This window comes from Tamandua tetradactyla, chromosome 5 (assembly GCF_023851605.1).
Source record: "Tamandua tetradactyla isolate mTamTet1 chromosome 5, mTamTet1.pri, whole genome shotgun sequence".
Taxonomy (NCBI): Eukaryota; Metazoa; Chordata; class Mammalia; order Pilosa; family Myrmecophagidae; genus Tamandua; species Tamandua tetradactyla.
In genome coordinates, this window is record NC_135331.1 from 19,922,810 (window position 1) to 19,945,997 (window position 23,188).

General features: G+C 39.3%; 1 protein-coding gene and 1 long non-coding RNA gene across 10 annotated transcripts in view; one reads left to right on the plus strand and one right to left on the minus strand.

Moving 5' to 3' along the window:
* The window catches only part of CIT (citron rho-interacting serine/threonine kinase), a 213,677-nt gene that overhangs the window by 42,835 nt on the left and 147,654 nt on the right, over positions 1-23,188 (minus strand). For 6 of the 9 annotated variants that reach the window (XM_077159980.1, XM_077159985.1, XM_077159983.1 and 3 more), the window contains 9 exons: positions 20,458-20,511; positions 13,857-14,054; positions 13,195-13,415; positions 10,900-11,035; positions 8,956-9,060; positions 4,407-4,547; positions 3,843-3,950; positions 2,115-2,232; positions 1,670-1,834 (listed from right to left, as the gene is read on the minus strand). In XM_077159980.1, coding sequence (XP_077016095.1) covers positions 1,670-1,834; positions 2,115-2,232; positions 3,843-3,950; positions 4,407-4,547; positions 8,956-9,060; positions 10,900-11,035; positions 13,195-13,415; positions 13,857-14,054; positions 20,458-20,511 — 1,246 coding nt within the window. The remainder of the gene's footprint in view (positions 1-1,669; positions 1,835-2,114; positions 2,233-3,842; positions 3,951-4,406; positions 4,548-8,955; positions 9,061-10,899; positions 11,036-13,194; positions 13,416-13,856; positions 14,055-20,457; positions 20,512-23,188) is intronic. The other 3 variants (XM_077159984.1, XM_077159987.1, XM_077159982.1) reach the window with 1 other exon arrangement.
* Positions 4,280-23,036, plus strand: LOC143683712 (uncharacterized). The gene is made up of 5 exons (XR_013175623.1): positions 4,280-4,550; positions 5,359-5,483; positions 20,460-20,518; positions 21,999-22,138; positions 22,849-23,036. It is a non-coding gene; the product is annotated as an uncharacterized LOC143683712 (long non-coding RNA).

The following is a 23,188-nucleotide window of genomic DNA, read 5'->3' on the forward strand; positions in this document are numbered from 1 at the left end:
TGTACACTTTAAATGGGTGAACTGTATGGAATTCAAAACTTTAAAAATCATTAGAACAGGTTAGTATAGATTGTGAAACTATTTTAACACTAACAGATGAACACAGATTTATGTCAATCAACTTAAAATCTCTATTATCAGTTATTAGCAATTAAGTTTTATTTAAGAACACATTACTGGTAGTAGATTGGCTATAGGATGGCACAGATGTTTGTGGAAATAAAAAAACACAAAACCTTCTAATATTGTAAATATTTTAGTGTGAAAGCTTTGTCTACTGGATAAAATATCTAAAAGCTTTTCAGAACCCAGTTTAAAAACCATTATATGAACCATAGAATGTCTAATTATTGAACTGATTGAATTCTCCCTTTAATGTGCAGTTCTTTCATGACTAACCTCCTTTTGTTAAAACCCCAACTTTTCATTCTCAGACAACTGATTCTTACATTCATTTTCCAACCTGTTCAAATTAACAAGACTGCTTTTTCCACTCAAAAGCTCCCTCTCAATAGTGACCTAGTTAAAGGCAGCCTTTAATAGAGAGAAAAGAATGCAAATTCCTGATCCCACTCTGGTAGGTTCCCCTTGTAATATCATTCCTTTCCTTGACATAGGTGCACTTTGAAAACTGCTGACATGGGATATGCATGAAGGAGGTGCTTTGAGTATCAGAAGCGACTTGGGGAGCTGCCCCCCACAGCCTTGTCGACAGACACCCTGGCTAGAAGCGTGCAGATCGCCTCTGTATTGCCATCACCATTTTGAGCCTTTAAGAGCAAAGCTCTTTGATTCAAGATGTCCTGTAAGGATAGGAACAAGATGATTTCATCTTTGAGGAAAAACCAACAACAACAAAGTGTCATCAAGATTTGCAGTGACAGGAGGTTTGGCTGTGACACCATGCTGGCTAAACCAGAGCTCTACTCCTTTCTCCCAAAGGCTTTCTAAACCACCTTCTGTGGCCTTGTTTAAGTCCTTTTCCGCTACAGGTGGACACGAGTACTTCTGAGACCACAAAACTTTTGTTTACACCGTTGGTAGAAACAAATTGCCACAACACTGAAAACGCACATAACCTTTAACCCATCAATTTGTTTCCTAAGAATTCACCCTACAGACACAACACCCACAGAGGTGCGGGGTGCTCATGCACTCCAGGGTGGTATTTAGGATAACAAGGGAGTGGAAATGACTTCAGTGTCCATCAAGAGGAGCCTTATCACACATGTGAATGGCAAGTTGGCACATTTGAAATACTACGCAGACCTTGGAAGAATGAGGCGCATCCGTCTATGCTAACGTGAGACCCTTTAAGATAACATTTTAAATGAAAGAAGAAAAGGGTCTTATAGCATTTAGCATAGTATGGTAGGATTTTTATAAAAGAGAAAAGGGGGCTGCAGAAAATATATACACTCATTTCTTCAGACTTTTAAAATACGTATATAAGATGAATGAGTAATACAGACATATGATGCCCATGAAGAATAGATATGTTGGAAAAAAGGTTTACTCTGGATAAGAGAACTAGGAATTGGGGAGGGAGGAAACTGACTTTTTTACTCTCCAACCCTTTGTATCTTTTATAATTTTTACCATAGGCCTGCATTACTTATTCGATTAAAGAAACAACTAACAAAAATCCAGGAGCCCCTGGAAGACATACCCTCCGGAGTGGAAGACTCCTTTCTGCGGCTGGATGGCGGGGCGAGCAGGCTCATGGCACTGGGCTGGTGCTCGGGTGACCGCACGATGGCGGACATGGCAATCTGCTGCCTCGCTGTGGCCGGCGTAGACGGGTGAGGGTGGTCTGTGGCTTTTCGGTGGGCAGCTGGAGAGAGATGAGTACGATGCCTGATGGTTAGCTGGTCCAGCAGGAGAACTAAACCAGGTGGACTGCCCCTGCCTGGGCTGTCTCTCAAGGACCCAAGACCAAAAGGATCCTCATTGCAGCATATGGGCAACATCAAGGACGCCACAAGATTTTCAGACTTGGGAAGCCTGGATGGAAATCTTATGGGCCATAAATATAGACGCTACATAGTCTCGACCAACCTCATTGAGATCGGTCCTCTGCCTTTTCCGCGGCCTTGAGCAGAGAGAGCCCCTACCTTCCTCCCGGGCAGACCGGAGCTCAATGCGGGTCTTCTGAAGGGCCTCCTCTAGCTCTGCACAGCGAGCTTTCTCCTTCTCCAGGGCCACCTTCAGCTCACTGTACTGCAGAGGAACCTGTGTGGGCAAAGCAGGGTCCTCTTTCCGTCGACTAAATAAACCCTAGCAATGGAAACAGAGATATTTCCTAACTCCTAGAAACTGGTACTTTAAACTAGCTAAAGGAAATCTGACTTGGAAGGAGCAAACCACAAAAGCCAGGCACATACTCACTGTAAGTATATTTAGTAAAAATGGCATGTGAAGGGGGAAAAGGTTAGGCTGAGCCCCAGCCTGTTCCAGTCGGCGGAAAAAAATAGGGATGCGGAAGTTTTCACCAAAAGGGTAACAGACACTTGAATTGCCACCACCTCTTCCTTTAGCATTCCCAAGACAGGGGAATCATTTCCTGATAGTCTTTACCCTCAAAAAAATGGAAGTGGAGTATGAAGTCAGGAGAGATGGTTCAGAAATTACCCTTGCCTTTGAATTTGTCTAATGACGTTTGGTTACAAGACATGGATGTGAATGTTTTCAAAAGGAACCAAGAAATTGAATACTAAAGTGATGTCAAAACAAGGGGCTTACTTTAAAAAAAAAAAAAAAAAAAAAGCAGATGGAAACATTCATTGTATATGGGGAAAAAAGTAAAACACAGAATAATGTAAAAAAATATTTAACTAAAAATATATAGTAAAACAGAAACACCCTAACTATATCAAAAAACATAACCTCATAATAGTCTACTGCTAAAACAAAAAAAGATTAAATAGCATCAGTACAACAACATAACAGTCACAGAGTATGCAAGAAAATCCTCTTGCAGCCATCCCTTATGAAGGAGACCTGCCTCTAAATGCTGCTATCATCCCCCTTTGGTAAAGACAGCACTGGAAATGTTTAGGTCAATTTTGACCAGTTTTCCACTGTGAGGTTTTCCAAAGCCTTTCCTATAAAACCTCTGCCACAGCTCCACTGCTCCCATGTGTTATAAAGCCATTGGAAGGAAACCACAAGCTCCTTAGAAACCTTCATAGAACTGCGACCTGAGAGCACTAAAGCCCCTACGATGAGGGCTTTAATGGTTAGGAAATCACGTACTGGACTTATCCAAATAAGCCTTCCTCTGTGCACCACATATAACCCTGCCCATGGTTTTAAATTTGTCTTTTAGAACTTAAAAGGGGTGTGTGTGGTACAAAGCATGGGAATAGATCCCCACTCAGTCAAAGCATGGGAACAGATCCCCACTCAGTCATGCAGGCCACTTCCACTTCCTGGAGTTCAGTCTCTTCTTTAGCTAATGCAAAGGACTGCGCCAGGTGAGCTCTGCAGTCCTCTCTGGAGTTCCATCCAGGGACCTGAGAACCCTCCTGGAATCTTGTATGCATAACCTATGCCTAAATCTTTCTCTGTGTATACCAGCTCCCTTCCAATTTGCACAGAAAAACAATCGCTCCCTTAACAGAGAAGGATCTGCAATTTTAAAGGCCTCGAACGTAAGATAGTTTGTTGACTTGATAAATGATTGCCTCTAATAAGAGCCATTCTAAGCATCTCAAAACCTATTTTTCAACCAAAATTAAAACAGGAACGTGCAAATTTTATCTACTGATGATTAACTATCATAGTATTATTCACTGAATCCATGAGTGATTGGGCAAAACTCAACTCCCGCTTAGACCCACCTTTTTCTTTTTAGCAGGTTGGTCCATTTTGGCTTGCAGAAAATCAATGAGTTTGGTTTGTTGAGAAATAGTACCTTCCATTTTCACCTTTTCATGTGAATAGAGAACCTAAAATTCATGAAAATGAAAATAACCTTAGATCCAGAAAGATGCATACTGTTAAATTTGGTAAATTAAGAATACAAAAGTAAAGTCATTAGGATATTAGCATATGAAAACTCACCACATATTGCACTGAGTCAACATTTATTTATTTAGTACCAAAATTATTGGAAAAAAGAATGATGGATTGATTGTTGGATGAATAATTCAAAATAAAAATAATAGCTAACAGCTAACTGTAGAATTCAGGTAGCAGTCACTATAAAAATCTTCCAACTTCTCTGAATGTCTGAAAAACTGCATAATAAATTATTGAGGGAAAAAGGATTGATTCACAACACCTAATTGAGTATATGACATAAAGATGCTGACAAGTTCACCACATGGCTTTTAGTCTCTGCAGTTTTTCAGTGTATTCTCTGTATGTTCCTACCTGAATGTTTTCTCTTTGCTGGATCTCACCTGAATGTTTTCCAGCTGATACTCCAGATCACTCCTTTCTGTCTTCAACAGATCAGCCCGATCTAGAGCTTCTTGGAGTCCTTGAGTCAAACGGAAAATGTGATTCTTCTGCAGGTCCATCTGCTGCTGTAATTTGGCTTGCTGGTAGGAGGAAGGGCCAGAGAAAGGCTTGACATCACACACAGCACAATTTGTTTTCCCCACAGTGCCTCTTACCAAACTAATTTCAGACATGGCACCAGAACTTCAGCTTTTGAAATGGTCTCATTCCAGAATTACCAATTATCTTCTATTCCAAAATGCTGGTTGCATGGTTAAAAAGCGTTTACACAGAAACCTCCCATGGCCAGCAAGTCTCAGGAACCCCACAGTAATGGGGAGTCCAGGCTGGGGGGGGGGGGGGGTGAGGGACAGTCTGCCTTCCTAGAGAGAGTGATAATTAAGGATGTTTTGGTCCTTAAGAGGGTGAGCCTTCTGAATTGACATCTAAGGCCGTGCAACTCAGTGCCATGACAACGCTCCAATGATTCATCTTCATTTTTTAAGATCTCAACTGTTGATATGGGAAATCACGCAGGCAGTGTAGCGTACACACAGGCAAATCCCAACACGGCTAACTTAGTAAGCACCCTGTGAGGGTGAGGGACCCCAACAAGGGCACAAACACCTTGATCACAGTAGACATTATTACAGTGTGGGGAGAAAGAAAGAGGAAAATCCTTGATTCACTAGTAGTGGTAAAACCCAGGGGAAGAAAATTCAATTTAGTATACTGGAAATAGTTTCGTGCCTAAAATCTCTCTCCAATTTTTACAATGAAAGTCAACCACAAATTAGGGCAGGCTATTAAGATGCTGGTTTCATGGCTCTCTTATTTAAAATTACTTTCTTTTTAAAAAGTAGGCAAGAGCAACCATCCTGATGCGACTGTCTGATTTCATCTAACTTTCAGGTTACACCATAGCCATAGTCACTGAGGACCAAATCTTCTCTTCCTTGGTGGTCTAAACCCTCTGGAAACTCAAGGACAGAGAACAGCTGAGAAGTAATGAATGTCGCCACAAGAATTTTCAACAGGTAATAGAACTCAAAGCCCACAGCCCCAGCAGGCGGAGAACTACTGATGACCTCAGATAATGCTGACCCTCTCTGTTTTACTTTGCCTCTCTCTACCATACTTTTCTTTCTGTATCTATTCCTCACCTGCCTTTGACCTTGGTTCCTTGAGGATTCATGGTACAGTGGAGGAACCTGCATTTTGGGATCTCAGACTCTGGTTGAATCCTGACTCTGACCATGGGCAGCTCACTTTGCCTCTCGGAGCCTCAGTTTCTTCATCTGAAAGTGGGTATAATACCTCTCCCCACAGGCTGACATACCAAGCAGAGTGCCCAGCATACAGAAGGTGCTTAATAAATTTTAGTAGTCTTCATCCCCTTTGTTTTCCCTGCTTTCCTCTATCAAGTTTAGATGCTCTCCATCACTTCTCCCTCTATCTTTCCCATTCCATCCAACTCCACAAGTCTTCCCCCTCCCTTTTATTGGCTATGACACAAGATTTTAATTTTGTTAAATATCTGCAATATTTGCTGAATCCTATTTTGTACCCTCTAACTTGAGTTTTCAAAGTAGGTAGACTGAATATTTGAGAGAATAGAAAAAAACTTAAGTTAATTTTCACTTATGAGGGGTCCTATCACAAAGCAAAGGATATTTGTTACTAACGAAAGCTCACCTGGCCTGTGTGTACAACCTAAAATTTCTGAATCAAACCATAGAATCCCCTAAGATTCTGGGGAAAAAATTAAAAAGCTAAAATAATTTCTTAAAGGGAGCCATCAGTCCCCTGAAGCACAAGTGATCTATTCTACAAATTATTATCTTTAGTTTCTTCCCACTATTTTAGGACATTAATTACTACGTAGGAAACAGAGAAACAAGTGCTGGGACAAGTATCTGGTGACAGCTGGGCCCAAAATACTTTTCTAGAATAAACACAACTGCCCATTAACTGTCCAACAAACAGGCTGTTATTTACTATACAAGTAAGATAGATATTTGCATTCTATGAAATGTTTTTCAAAACCATCCACCTCCCTCACAGACAAAAGAAAATGGAGGCTTATTCATGGGTCTGTGTCATGTTAAAGGAAGGGCTTTTAGAATGGGCTTAAATTTTCCTGGCTTAGATGAAGTAAGGAGATAGGAGACTGGGAAAAAGAATGACGGAGCTGGATGACAGAACCAGAAGGGGAAACCTGATGGGCTGGAAGAGTAGATCAAAGCCAACAAAAAGAAGTTCAACAAGGACAGTATTTTTTAATCAAAGTGAACACATACAGATTATAAAGACATTAAGAAAAAAAAAAAAGAACAACTGTGCGGCAAAGTGGGTGGTAATTTCACAGGTTGGTGGGTATCTTGGGGGTGATAAAGCTACTCAAAAGCCAGGTGATTGGGTGGGCCACAGTGGCTCAGCAGGCAGAGTTCCCACCTGCCATGCCAGAGACCCAGTTTTGATTCCTGGTGCCTGCCCATGCAAAAACACAAAACAAAACAGGTGATTGCCACAGGTTAGCAGAGCCCAGTATGGAGGTGGAGCTGTCCCCACTGTATTTGATGGTGTTCTGACCTCATGGTCTTCTAGAAAGTCTCTTTGAAAAAGAAAATCTATAAGAAAAGAGCATTCAAATATCAGAGAGATTTGATTTAATTTAGAAAAGAGAAGACAATTTGGAGTGGGAGGGCTACTTGGAGATCTAATTGGCTGTCATGGAGATTATAAAAGCAGTTATCGCATAGAATTGTCACAAGGACTAGATGAGTTGGTCCATGTCAAGAATTAAGGAAGGTACCAGGCACAGAGTAAGTGCTAATTTAACATTTTAATTTCTGGCATTACTTCCAAAGACCTGAGAGTGGCTATAAAGTGTCGTGTTGAGAAAGCTACTGAGGCCATTTTGGGCCCCAAATGAGACATTTAAAGTCTGCCATGGGCAGGGTTAAAGGGAACAATAGTATAACTCAGGAATTCATACCAGAAGACACAAAAATTCATCCCAACTCTGAGACTCTGCCTCTCGCCCCATTTAAAAGTCTCTGTACTTCCTGGTGCCTGTCCATGCAAGAAAAAATAATTAAAAGTCTCTGTACCTATGAAGAGGACGCCTCAGTTGAGCCCTTGGCTCAGGTTTATAAAGCACACACCACAACCATGGATCCTAACCACATTCGGACAGTAAAGGTCGTTCTTTTTTTCATAATGGTTCCAACTGAATGTGACATCTGCCTCAAACTCAATTATCAGCCAGATGTCTGTGCTCCAAAATCTATCTGTGAGGCTGTCTGGAAACTGGAAATGTTCTCATATAGTTTAGAAGTGAGAACGAGGGGACTGAATCAGGATTGTGACTTTCTATTCCTAGTGCTGTCACTGACTCACCAAGTAACCTTGGACCAAAGTACTGAGCCATCAGGGCCAATTCTCCCTCCACAAAAGGAAATAGGACAGGCAAGATCACTGGTTATTTCCCTTATTTTTGCTTCCAACATATGCCTAAAATGGGGACTCACCTATTCATCCCAGATTAAAGACTGAAATTAACTACTTGACCACCATGTTGATTTTTTTACTCCTATTAATAGATAGGGTTCTTGGTGTCAGCTTTGGTAAACTTCTCACTCATACTTTATAAACCATCATATGGACCTGTGAAATTTTCAACTTACTGTTTAAAACACAGTAACATAGCAAGATTATGTCTATCAGCAGAGCACCTTAGGAGCTATGAGTTTCATACAGGAAGACCTCAATTAACCAGAACAGAACATTCTGGCTAATTGAAAGGTCAGGCTCACTAGGTGTTACATAGTTTAGACATGACATTGTGATGTCTAAAACCAAATCATTAATGATTCAACTTATAGGGCTTTGTTGGAGACAGGCAGCATTGTTGGAGATAGGCAACAATCATCAATTTAAATAGCAACTTTCAGAATTCTGTTAAAATCCAGGAAACAGCAAAAGAGATGGGGTTTAGGAAATCCATTCGAGCTTTTCATTTTATGACTCAAAAGTAGGACACAAATTTTTTTAAATTGAATTAATCAAATGTTCCAACATCTTCATGAAATTTGTTACCTAGCATAAACTGATCAAGTCTCTGCCCTGTACATTCAGATAATTTACAAGGATATTCTATCAGCCTAAAAAACAAAATATACTTTGTAAATAAGCTCCAAAGGACAATTTAATTCAATATTCATTCACCCATATATTTAATGAACTTTATTTGGCACTTATTACTATTTGTTCAATAATATTTTAAGCACCACGTAGGATAAAGATGACAAATGTGCCTTCATGACACATTATTCAATGTATTAAATACCTTAAAAGAATGCATTGTTATCTTACGCTTCCTCAAAATAACAGCTTCAAAATGTGAATGTCTAACTTGGATCTTTCCACCTGAATATACCAAATTTTCCACCTGAATATACTTTAGAAATTCCACCTGGTTCCACTTACCAAGTATTTTACACTTACCTCTTCCAGAAGCCTTTGTTTGAGTTCTCGTTCAGTCTCCAGTTTTTGCTGTAAGCTTCGGGCATTCATTTCAAGCATAGCATGCTTCTTTTCCAGGTCATTGAGCTGGATATTTGGAAAAATTGGCCATGATACCACAGTTAGGGAATGTTAGATGCTGATAACTTTATAAATATCCACAAATTTACATATATAAAGAATAATCAAGTTCTAAAGTTTGGAAAATAAATGTTATTATTGTTTTTAAAAATATACTACAAAAGTCTGTGTCATAGTTAAATCTTATAGAGGTTATTAGATGAGAAAAGGAATGGTTTCCAAGGAATGGGTCATTATGTCGATGTAATGTGTTTTAAGAGGATGACTGACAAGCCTCAGCTGAATTTAATTAATCATCAGCTGAATGTTTTGGGGATCAAAGGATAGACAATCTCTCTCAAGCAACTTGCATCTAGTCAGAACGGCAGAGGGTGGCCATAATTAGACATGTACATAAAGAATGACTATTTGATAAGAGAGGTATGGAGAAGAGAAATTCATCCCGATTAGGAGGTCAAGAAAAAATGATATCAGAATGTCTGAAGCTTTAAAGGACAGGTAGAACTTTGCTACAGAACCCTTTAAGAAGAGTGAAAGAGAAAACAACAGTCTTCATGTTAAACATAGAAGGGTTAATCTTATTTCCAAATAATAAATTTTCTATCCCAATGGTTAAAAAAAAAAAAAAAGGTAAGCCTTTTTATCAGAGAATTCAAGGCTGGCAAGTTATAGCCTTGACTGAATCCAATAATTCTACTTCTATGAATTTCAGGTAGGAAAACAACCACAAACGTTCATAAATATTTATGTTCATCACGGTGTCATTTATAATGGTAAAAAAAAAAAATTGGATTAAGGCTAAATATCCAACACAAGTAAAATGATTAAATTAGGTACATCCATACAATGTAACATTATATGGTTGATTTTTTTAAATTACATATTCAAAGAATATTCAGTAATGCAGGGAAAGCCTCCAGACATATGTTAAAAAGATGTAAAACAGTATATATAAAAAGAACTTACATTTATAAAAAGATGTGTGTTTGTGTATGTATGTACATATACGTATGCATAAACATATTTGTGCAAAGACAGACTGCAAATAAATTCACCAATAAAACACAGTGGTGTTGGATCTCCAGTTAGTTCCCACATCTACAATGAACCCAAATAATTACTCTTATAATCAGGAAATAACGAATTATGAAAAATACAAAATTCAGATTGTCACTTTATTTTATGTGTGTGAGAAAGCATATGTGTGTGTTCTCTGTGCGTATATATATAATTCCTCTGATCTTCACTTTAGATAAGTTGAAATACCTATTCTAAATGCTCCTTTAAGACTATTAGATAAAATCTTCAAAACACTGGAACATTGCTTGGTAAATATAACATGGAGTGTTGTATAATTAGAACGTGTATTTCTAATGTGAAATTCTGAGGACACACATCCATTATCAGACCCTGACCTGCCCCCTGAACTTGAAATACAGAGAAGGTGAGTTGCCTATTAGTGGAGTAACAGAAGTGAACGTTATCAGTCCTTGTCACCAAGCACTTTCCAAGGATGCTTGACGTTAAATCCACGAAGCCTTCTAGAACTAAGATGCCAGAAAACAAGACAGCTGGGCACTCAGATCAATATTCAGACTTCAGAGGCCCAGACAGGCCAGCGTTAAGAACTCTCTAACCAATAAGAAAGGCCTGTACCCACCCAAGGTTACTGCCAATCAAGGAAGCCCTGGGATGAAGCGCCACTGGGTGACATTTTTCGAGTGAGCAAATGTATGTTTATAAAATATGCTTACCATGGATTGCATTTGACTTTCTGTCTAGCATGCCCTCTAAAAGAAGGAAGTGAAAACATTTTCCTAAAAGGCAGAAGGAGCAGGTGCTAACCTTGTCGGAAAGGCTCTCTGCTTTCAGCTTCTGTTCCTTGAGAGCCTGCTGCAGGGCGAGAATCTCAGCCTTGTGTTCCTTCACTGCCAGCTCTACCACTTGGCGTGACTCAGTGATTCGCTGATCAGCTCTTGCCCTGCCAGAGAAACACAGGCCTGCTTTCAGACACCCCACCATCTGACTTGGAGAAAGGATGCTGACCCAACTCTATTCCTGTAGACACCCAACCGTGATTCCTAGTTCTAAATTACGTCTTCTTTTCCCACAGTTGATGGAGCAAATACTTGACCAGCTTAAGTCCTTGGGTAAAAATGCATTTAGAAGGTAAAGGCCTTGTGAGTACTCATTTGGAAAGGCTGAACGGGAAAGGGCATTTCCTAGTGCAGCTGGGCTAAAAAGGATGGGAGTAGAAATGGAAGGAATCCTGCTCCCACTAAGGGACCACAGGGCACAGAGCAACATGGAAGACCTCATTTGAGAAACATTTCTTCTCCCTAAAGTACATAAAAGAAGTGTTTAGGATGCTCATTAGGAAACTCAAACTTGAATGTATCTGTAAATAAGGTTAGAGAAAATAAAACTAAGAAGGAAACTGGAAAAATCACTGCCCTTTCCCATCTATGCTTTATGTTTTCCCATTTCCACACCTTTGCTTATCTACTCTCCTCCACCAGAAATACTCTCCTTCCCTATTTTACATACTCAAATCTTACTCAGCCTTCGAGGCTTAATTCAAATGCCATCTCCTCCACAAAGCCTTTCCCAGTTTTTCCTTTCAGAAGTTATCTCTCCTGGATCTGTATTCCCAAAGCATAAATATATTCCCTCCTGGCACATGCCACACTGTAAGAGACAAATATTTGAATGCATACTTTATCTCCTCCACTAGAGTCTCAGCCTCTTAAGGATTAGGATTAAGGACTTAATCTTACTTATCTTGCTATCCCACCCAGCACCAAAATTGAAAAAAAAAAAATTAAAAAAAGGCGACATCTTTCTCAATTACTCTGCAAAGTAGACATGAAATATCTTCGCAAGCATAGCAGGTATGGGAACAAAAATCTTATCCACAAACAACCTCATGGGAAGACGTCCAAAAAGGGAAGATTCCTACCAGCTTCTCTTCAAATTTATGGATTTTTGTCTTTTGCCTCCAATCTTTCCTACTACGGCCAAGTAAATGTGGAGTTCCCAAAATGAGTCCAATATCGTCCAATTAAGTGATACATATTTCTATGCACAGTTTATCTTGCTTAACAAGTTCAGAGTATCATAGGAAGTTAAAGTTCAGAAGAAGGCAATATCATGAAAGAAGGATACAGTTCAGTTGTGCAGACATGGGGTCACAAGGCTGACACTAACCCATATTGTGCCTCTGTGCGAACCAGCAAAGGCATCCATCCTCAAGATAATTTATTTCCATGTATTGGAAAATATTATAATATACTGATTTTGTTAGAACCAAAAAAGTTCATGCCTGCCATGAACTGTAAAATGGTCACAAAAGATCTTCCAATCTGAAATGTCTTCAGAGAGTAATATAAACCTACACGATCATGGCCCTGGGAAGAAGAAGGTTCTATGCTAAGAGAACTGTGGGAACACAAAAGGGAAAGTTGAGGGAAGATACTTCCTTATTACTATTTCCTACTAAGAAAGGGGGAAAAAAAAACAGAAAAATAAATAATTCTTGTTCTCAATTGGAGGTGATTTTGCCCCTGAGTGGACATTAGGAAAGTCTGGAGATATTTTTGCTTGTCACAACCGGATAGAGGTGTGCTACTGGCATGTAACAGGTAGAAGCCAAGGATGCTGCTCAACATTCTACAATGCACAGGACAGCTCCAACGACAAAGAATTATCCAGCTCAAAATGTCAACAGTGCTTAGGTTGAGAAACTCTGGTGTAGAGAAAAGATGAGCATTACCCATGATCAGGAATAAAATGGTGAGGGTCTTGCTATGTGGTTACAATGATAAGAAACCTGATAAAAAATATCGCTGCAAGGAAAGCATTGGGATACCTGCTTTGCTCTAACTCCCAACCCTCTATGCTGGATAAATGGACACAGCTACTGACACAGAAAACAAATGACACTGTATATACTCCCATCTAGGGTGACCAACTCATCTCGGTTTGTCCAAGACTTTCCCACATTCAGCACTCAAAGTCTCACGTCCCAAGAAACTTCTCAGTCCCAGGCAAGCTGGGATAGCTAATCACCCTATTTAAAACTGTCAAGCAGAACCTGCTGTAGTCATCTGTCATTCGCTTTCTACAAACAAGAAGTCCCACCTGCTCTGCTTCTCAGTGTCCAACATCCTCTGTAACTCTCGAACTCGACACTCAAACTGAGACTTCTCATCACCGAGAACACTCCTCCATGCCTCCCACTGCCGCTCTTTTTCCAGCAGCTCGTCATTCAGGGCTTCCAAATCCATGACCTGCTCCTCCAGCATCGTGCACGTGGTCTTCAGAGCCTCCATCGTCTGCAAATCAGTACCACTGAGTTGTGCCTTGTATCAAATGAGGATTTCCTGGATGTTACTTTTGTCGGATCAGTTCCAGAAAAGCACAAGTTTCTAACTACAGTCTGAGATACAGTTTACTTTTTTCTTCTATGCTCAAGAGGAATAGACAAGAAAGCATGAAAGGCCATTTCTGCCACCATGTTACAGGCAGAACCAAAGCAAGGCCAGAGGAAAGAGATCAGTTTAAAAATAAAATGGCTTATACTAGCCTCCCATTACATTCTGTCTTACTCTTAATTTTTCAACTTCAAAATTAAGAGACAACAAACACTTTTAAAAGCTGTTTTTGAAACCCCATAGCCTACCACCAAACAAAATGACAGCAGAAAGAGCCTAATTACTGCATGAGGAGCCTTTGGGAGAGACGCCGAAATCTGAAGGGGCTCAAAGTCTCCATGGATCCCATGACACATCTGCCCTCCTCACCTGCTTCTGGCTGGTGAGCTGCATCTCTCGCTCAGTGATTTCACGGCGGAGATGGTCCACTTCACTCCGCAGCTGCACTATCTCATCATTGGCACCAGAGGCCTCATCAAGTTGCTTGGATAAGTAGAAGTTTTGGTTGTTGAGCTCAGCGTTGTCCTCTGTCAGTTGGTTTAGCTGCTCCTCCAGGTCAGTGATCACCTAAAAGTGGAAAAGAATCTGGCTAAATACCAAGAAAGTCACTTTTAAGTATGAAATTGCTTCCAGAGCCATTGACATGTGAACCAATCAATGTGCAGCTAATGTGTCTAGATCCATCCCAGCAAGCCAAATCCCAGCTCCCACTACCACCCACTTATTTCTAACACACGCGCTGTTAGGAAAAGTCTCAGGCTCTAACTCAGGGTTCATCTGGAAGATAGGGCAAAAGCAAATCAACCAAAAGTAACTGGTGGGTGGGAGGGACAACTTTGAATGAGATCAAGTTAATGAATGATAATATAATGTGTTGAAGCACAAATTGAGGAAAGAGGAATAATAGAAATTGGTGTCACAAACAGCTGATTATGCTAAAAATGCCCATGACAGCATGTATACAACTTTATAACTTGAGGTGGTTCCACAGTCTTAGAAAACAAAATAAAGTTCTTACCAAGGCTCAAAGAAAGACTGATACAGAAGGGCATTAAGAGTTATTTTAATAATGTCATGGGCAATAAATTTAATTCTGTGTAACAAAGGAAAAAAAAAAAACCTCAAGGAAAGCTCAGAATAGTCCTGATAAAACAGTATCACATCACTTTAATGGTTTTTACTATACAGTTTCCCATCAGAAAATGGAAAGGCACGTATATGAAATTGTCACTTTAGTGAGAGAGATTTAATCTGGTTTTGTTAATCACTTCTCTGCTCAATGGCAGAATGACTTCAATTTCAGTGTATTCAGCTCCTGTTCTCTTTGCGAAGGTTCAGCATCAGCATATATCCAGAGCTTTTATATATGATGCTTTAGAAATTTAAGGACAATTTTCTAATAATAGTTGGAATGAGGAGCACAGGCAGTAAATTAAATTTTATTTGACAAAAGAGGATCAAATTAAAAAGAAATGCTTTTAAACCTACGATTACTGTTTCCAATCTCCAAACCTAAAGGAGACTTAGTTTACGTGTTGCCATTTTTTTCCACAATTAATCCCTTATTTTACCCCCTTTGATTATCAATTAAAAAAATCTTTCCAAGCACACAGAATTAAAGAAAATCAATTAAGTACATTTGTTCAATGTGGCTCAGAAAACACAATTTCTCATTTTAGCAACTGAGTTGCTAACCTTTTAATGGAGTAAGTGGGCTAGTAATTTGTTTTTTTAATGTCAAAAGCCATGTTAACTCCTAATGCACTTGTTTGAAGTACACTGTCAGCTATGAGGGGTCAGTTTCTTAGTTACGACTCTTTATCAGAGAAGAAAATAGAATGAAATTTCAAATTTGTCATTTCTAGCAGTTAGTTATGCCTCATAGGGATCCTGGTAACTCCCTTTTCTGCGGCATCTGTAAATGTCTTAAAATCAGAAATGATGAATAAATGGTGCCCGGTGGTTTGGTCTCCTTTTTTGTAGGTAGTAAACCAATAATTTATGATAGTTTTCCAACCTGGATTATTAACGTGTCCATTTAAAAGCTGTGCTTCCTCCTACCTCTTCCCCAAGGAGCACTGAGAAAACAGAGGCAAACTGGCCTGGAAGATACCATGGATTCTAGAACCCCAATAAGCCATCTTGAACCTTGCTAGATTGGCTTCTCCACCTGTGTCTTGAAGATATATATTGTATTTACTCCCTCATCTGGGTTTGGTTTTGTTTTTCCCACCTGGGCTTTTGATTTGTGCTTACCTCATCTGTTTCTATCTTTTTTCTTGCATACACCACTGTTCTACCTTGATGTATCGTGTAAAATACAAGGTATAAAAACTGATGACCAAGATGATGCTTCATCTTAAAGATTACAATGGTGCCTCTTGGGGACCACACAGCTCTACAGAAACTCTATTCACATAAGACTATATACACTGCCAAAATAATTTACTTGCCAGTCAAAGACAGATTTAAGACTCTGGGTACCTACTTCCTTTCTCTGATTCATAGAAGAAAAAAATGTAACTTATTATGAGTCCATTTCTGCCACCTCTTCTCTTTCTCCAAAATTTAGATTATAAAGAACTAAAGAATAAACATTTGAGAAAAGTCAATGGGGTGTCAAGATTATTTCTTCTCATTTCAATAGAGATAGGCCTATGAGAATAGAAGGGTTGCTCTGTTTCCTTATTGTCATAGGTTTTCGAGGATCCTCATGCTCTGATTTCTATTTTGAGTTTGTGGTTGCTGCTTCCATATTTGGTCATGGTCCCTATTTGGCCCTTTTCACAAGAGGAGAATTATTGTTTGTGTGAAGCACCCATACAGGGATTTAAAGCACTTTAATATTTTCAGACTTTTTCCATTTGTCTGCCCAAGTCACAGCATGTTTAGCTTGTGCCCTGGTTTTTGAGTTGCTGGGGTTCTGGTATTAAGTGTTAGACACCCATACACACATTACTGAGTTATGAAATTAATTTGAGGCATAGGCAGTAAATTAAACATACCAAGTCTAGTAAGTTAAAAAATGCAACAATAAAAGGCCTTCTTCACAATCGCCTTTTGATATAGGTCGCGTTATTCCCATTTTATGGATGGGGAAATTGGCATAAGAAGGAGGCTAAATAACTTGTCCAATGTCATACTGCTAGTCAATAACAAAGTCAGAATTTGAACCCAAGCACTCTGGCTCCAGCCTTCACTCATACCCCTACATTATACTATCCCCTGAACATAAGGAGAGAAGTATTTATTCAATGTTTCTTTCAGAACTTTGAAGCTCAAAGTGATAGAGAGAGATGCATCTACCATTCAAGACAGCACCCCTTGATCATGGACCAAGTAATGTACCAGGAGAACTCTTAAGTCTTCTTTGTGGCCATGGTTATATTCTCTCCACACCAAGGGCAACTGATCTGTTTACTATATCAAGTACCTGTTAACCTTCCAACTCCCCAAAGAGAGGATAAAAAAAGATAAACTGAAAGCTATTCCATCTCAGCAGTAAAAAAGATGTGGGAGACTAGACGCTTTTATAATGCAGGTAGCCAGCAGAGCTTTCTTACATGCAGTTTTTTTGAGATAAAGATCTCAGTACGGTTCTAAGAAAGAACAGGGATATAAAAAAATGATCTACTGTCAGTGTCAAAAAATAAATAAAAGAAAAGAAATATCTGTTTGGGGTTATCAGTTGCCTTTTCAAGACTGGCATGTAAGCCTCATGATTCTAAGAAGTAGACGTCAATCTCTCACACCTACCTGGGAGACCAAGCACAGGAAGTGTTACCCGTAAATGTCCAATGGCATATTGTGTGAAAACCAGTCAGATAATCAGCATCAGGCTAAAAAGATACAGACTGAAGTCCTATTTTAATGTCTAGTTCTTTCTTGAAGGCAACTATTTGCATATTATTTATTTTTAATCTTATAGCTGACAGATTGATTCATAATTAAAACTGTGTCATATGTTTGCCCACCAACTCCCCTCTAAAACAGACTTAGGTAGGGTTTTAGGTGCCAGATTGAATCAAATCCTTTTTTTAAACCTCTTCAAAATATAGAAATGGTCTGAGCTTGAAAATCTTTCTGTTCAGAGCTTTGGAAAAGCTGCTTCCTGGGAGATCCTATCAACTGAGTTATTCTGCATGTTCCCATAATAATGAAGATGACATTTCCCAGCAAAGACAATGCTGGATAGCTCTAAAAAGAAAGGAACAGCCACCACTTGCTTTTGAAGTGTTTTTAAAGCGACCTTTGAGCTTGCAAAGGTATAACCAAGACCAACTTTGACTACTGTTGCTTAATATTTTTCTAAAGCAATGGTTTTCAAACTTTTTAAAGTAGCAGAACAATTTCCCAAAGAAAAGATCATATTGTTTAATACTTCACATGTGCCAGTCCTGTGCAAGCACTTCGCATACCTCACCTCATTTTATTCTTGCAGCAATTCTGTGAGTCAGCTACTATTACCGAATTTCTAATTCTATGATACAGTCTTTTCTAAGTTTTAATATTTCTGAAATGTGAATGTATATTAGAACTAAGCAGCTGTTTCCCTTCCCTCACTCAACTCCCAAAGAGTAGTTATCAAATTAATTATGCATCTTACCATCAATAGTGCTTTGGAATTCGGGAAGTACAATGTCATTCCCATCTCACAGATAAAGAAACAGAGGCTTAGAGCATAATGTCATGTAGTTTACTAAGAGGCCAATTTGGAATCTGAATCCAGTCTGCATGACTCGTGCACATGGCTAGGGCCACTAAGTTCTCGAGAGCATTATTCGAAATATGGGTGGGGTCACCCTCTCAAGGTCCCCCCCCCCCGCACTTGGGGAGGCCCCCAGAGCTAAGTGAAGCAAGGATTAAAGGCTGTTATTGCAGAAAAAGCAAACTTGAGAGATACTGAGAGTATAAAAGTTCATAAATTGAGAAAGCAACCAAATTCATTTGACACACTGGTGTATTCCATCAGAACTAGATTTGCAATTTTAAAAATGGGGAGTGAATTACAAAGGAGGACAAAGAAAGTTTTGGGGGTGATAGATATGTTCGTCATTTTGATTGTTCTGATGGTTTCACAGGTGCATAACATGTCAAAACTCTTCAGTTTACTGTGTATCAGTTATACCTCAGTGAAACTGTAAAAATAAAAGTCCTTATGCCAAAAAAGACTAAAAGAGGAGAAAATAAAACTCCAGATGAACGGAACAGGATTATTAATGTACACATTTAAAATACATCCAAGTTTATTTTATGAACAATTAGTAATATAAAAAAAATTATCAACATAAACTGATCTGTTTTATTCAGTATGCAGAATAAGAAACCAAGACAGTAAGATTCTAAAAAACTAGGGCAGAGGAAAACAGGAATAGAATGAAGCAAATCCTTAAGGGAAGGCAAGAAAACACAGAAGAAATCAACAGACATTGCTAAGGCAGTCTCTGCCCCGACTCACATCATCAGGGAACACAGAGTCTGCCAGGCACCCACTAGAGTCAAACACAGCCATCTGATCGTCAGTTCAAATGCTGTTTACTATGCATGACCTAGCAATCCTGTTCTTAGGCATATGCTCCTCAGAAATAAGTGCTTATAACCCACAAAAGACTTGTGCACAGGTGTTTTGTAGCAGCTTTATTCACTACTGCCCCACATGGAAACAATCCAAGATTCATCAACAGGAGAGTGAAAAAACAAACTGCAGTCTCTCTCTATATATACACTGGAATACTACACAACAATGAAAAAAGAACAAATTACTGACAGACACAATAACATGGACGAATCTCACAGGTAATACTTTAAGTATAAGAAGGAGAACCCAGAAGAATACATCCTCTATGATTCCATCTGAATGGAGTTCAAGAACAGGCACACCTAATCTGTGGTGTCATCTAAGGAGCAGGGGAGTCCTGCTGAGAAGCAGCCATGAAGGAGACTTCTGGGGGCTGAAAATATTCTGTATCTTGATCTAGGTTATGGCCACACAGTTGTCTATACATGCAAAGATGTCATTGAGCTGTACACATAGGATTAGTGCCTTTATACACTTTACTGTATGTTATATCTAAATTCAGGTAAGAATTTGAAATGCCCAAGATTCAAGGTCCCCACTTATAGTAGCTACAGAGGAAATAAAGAGTTCACTACAAAATATATATATATATATATAGAAATATGTACAAAGTGGGGCGAGGGGGAATTTCTGGAAATTCACAAATGCAAATAATACAAACAGGGGCAGGAGTACCAGAACTGACTGGGAAGTTAATAAAAGACAAAGACCAAAGAAAAGAGGTGGAACCATGAAATGAGGATAATATTCTCATATTCTGTAAGAAGCCTACTCCAGTCCTTTGTTCCTTTGGTAAATCCAAAAATAGAGTTTCAAGGGACTCTACCCTATTATATAATCTGTTAATGACACTTATCTGCTCATAGAATTTACTTCCCTCACTATAAAAAAATAACATCAGCCAAAGAATCCTAGAGCTTGAGGTTGCATGTTAGGAAGTTAAAATTTCTAGGCCATGGAGGAAGAACTCCCTGGCTGCTCTTCCGTGCACGGGTAGCAGGCTGGGGGAGCCTCCTCTTGGCATCTGGGCAGAGCTCTCGCTCAGGCTGGCCTTGGAGCCTTCTACTTTGAGAAAAGAGTGCAGAACTGCCTTGGGACTTTTATTGTACCTACCGTGACCTATTTAGTGGTTCTGCAGTGAGAATTCTTTTGCCCAGCCACTGTCCTCCCTAAAACATGAAGGATGGTTTTCATTTTTAAACAACTGGCAGAAACCTGTGAAACTGAGGTTAACTAAGGGCTCAAAAACTCCAAATCAGTTTGATCACATTAACTGCTTCCAGTGGAAAGTCTGAATCAAAAGTCACTCACTTATATATATCATAAAGAGACATTCCCATTTACTTCTGTTTTAGTTTCATATCATTTTAATCATCTTTGGTTCATACTCACAGTACAGCTGTTACGAAGGGCATCAAATTTGCGCTGGATTTCATCTCTATGTGCCTAAAAGGTAAGAAGTTGATTATAAATTTTTCATAGGGCAGAATACAATTTTACATGCTATAGGTCAAACACAGAGAACAGCAATTTGCCTCGAAAGCAAAGAATGCTGTCACAGCGGCCCCAGCATCTGTTTTTTAAAAAAACTAATTAATGAAGCCATCCCCCAACATCAGAAATAGTTACAAAACCATTAATGCTGGGTTAATAACATGTAATGCCGGGTTAATAACATGTAATGCTGGGTTAATAACATGTAATGCCGGGTTAATAACATTTAACTATTCAGACCACAAAGGCAAAATCTGTATTTTTATTCTCCTTCATTTGTCTTATTTCCCATTTTAAGAAGATGAGTCGTCCTTCTCTCTTCCCTCACTGAACACTCCCTAATTTACTCCCTGAGAGAGAGACATACGTACACACGACACACACACACAGACACACATACAAGACAACAGCCAAGTCAAAGTAGGGGCTTTTTTTTTCTCCAACAAAAGCTGCCAAGATTAAGGAAACCCTGCATGGACCTAATGAAACTAATATAATGGCTTTCTCCAAGGCAGAACTGCCCTAAAACAGCAGTATTTCTTGAGTGCATGTTCTATCCAGTCATCATACTTCATAGGCACACATAACCTCCACCTTCACTTTGGTGAAGGAAGACAGAAAATAAGCAAGTGCTTGATTATAAACCAGGACCAATAGGCCCAGGAAAAAAAGGGGGGGATAGATGGGAACCTACTTATATAGGGTAGTCAAGGAGGGCCTCTCTGAGGAGGTGACATGTAAACTGAAACCTGTAGGATGAGTAGGAGCCAGAACAGAAAAGAGCACAGGAAACAGCATTTGCCAAGATCCCAAGGCAGGGAAAGGGTCAGTGCATTTGATGAGAAAAATAAAAAGATCAGAGTGGCTACAGCAGAGTTTTTCAAACTTCCAGCTGTGACCCAGTAGCAAGCTGCAAGAAACAGGGTTTTTGTTCGTCTTACATCAGAATATACCCGGGGAAGTAAAGGTAAGCACTCTTGTGGCTGTGTAGATTTATTTCATTATCAAATTTAAGTTGCTATTTTAAGACCTATCGTTATTTTATGTAACATTATGAAAACTATGCAGTGAAACAATGCCATGTTTATATCTATATGTCTATGGTCTTATGACTATAAGGGGCATCCTGACCTCAGATCCTTTAGAATCAACAAAATACTGTAGATACATCCCTTTGTATTATATTGAAAGGTAAAATACATTCTTCCGTGGGTTGAGGTCAAACAATTTTTGTTTGACTACTTGGCTAGAGGCCAGCAAGAGAGGGAAAAGCAGACCCAAGATGATGGTAGAGAGGCAGGAAGTGACCAAAAAACTTGTAGGTGCAGTGAAAAGCTTACCTTTCATTCAAAATGCAATTAATTGAAAGAAAAATAAAGGTTTTAACAAGGGGAGTGACACGATCTTTTTCTGTTTTCATATCGTTGTGGATACTGCAGGAAGAACAGATTAAAGCAGGGAAAAAGTGCAAAACAGCAGAAAACCTATTGAGGAACCAGTTGCCATCAGTTCAAGAAAGAGGTGATTGGTGGCTTGGAGAATAGCTGGCAACAAAGACGAAGAGAAGGATGAAATTAAGGTATCTCTTGGAATCACAAGTAAGAGGACTTGCGGATATATGTGGGGAGTGAGGGAAAAGAAGAGTAAAGGGGGTTCTAACAGCCTTTTGACTTGAGAGCATGTGGATTGTGGTGCCATTTGTTCAGATATAGAAGCCCAAAGAAGCAGCTAGGCTGAAGCAGAAGCAAAAGTCCTCTTACAAAAAAAAAGGGGGGGGGTGTCTGTAAAGGCCTACAGAACAACTAAATCAAAAGCTTTAGAGCCATGATGTTTTCTTTAATATGTCTATGTTGTCATAAATTGATATTAAAAGTTTATAACAGCAGACTAGGCACTGACAATGCAGAAGAAAAGATGAGTGAACTTGAAGAAATAGCAGTAGAAACTATCTAAATTAAAACACAGAAAAAAAGAAACTAAAGAGAAAAACAGAGCATCAGTGAGCTGTGAGACAACTTCAAGTGGCCTGATGTACATGTAATTACAATCTCCGTTTGCTAGTTTGAAACTGTTATGTAACCCAGAAAAGCCATGTTCTAATTCAGTCTTGTAGGAGCAGACCTATTATTGGGTGGGATCTTTTGATTAGGTTGTTTCCATGGAGATGTGACACCTCCCCATTCAGAGTGGGTCTGCTTAGAGAGCAAACACAGAGAGCAAAGAAATGAAATCAAGACAGACATTTAAAGATGCTAAATTAAGAGATGAAATCCTGTGTTTTCCCTACAGAGTCTACGTAAGGACTCACAGATGCTGAAAGAGAAAACCACTGGAATCAGAAGCTTGAAGCAACAAACTGGGAGCAAGGACCAGAAGATGTCAGCCACGTGCCATCCCAGCTGACAGGGGTCTTCCAGATGCTGGCGGCCTTTCTTCAAAGTCAAGGTATCTTTCTTTGGATGCCTTAATTTGGACATTTTCACAGCCTTGGAATTGTAAATGCATAGCCTAATGAATCCGCTTTGTAAAAGCAAGTCCATTTCTGGTATATTGCATTCTGGCAGCATTAGTAAATCAAAACAGAAGGTGAAAGGAAGACAGAAAAAACATTTGAAGAGATAACAGCCGA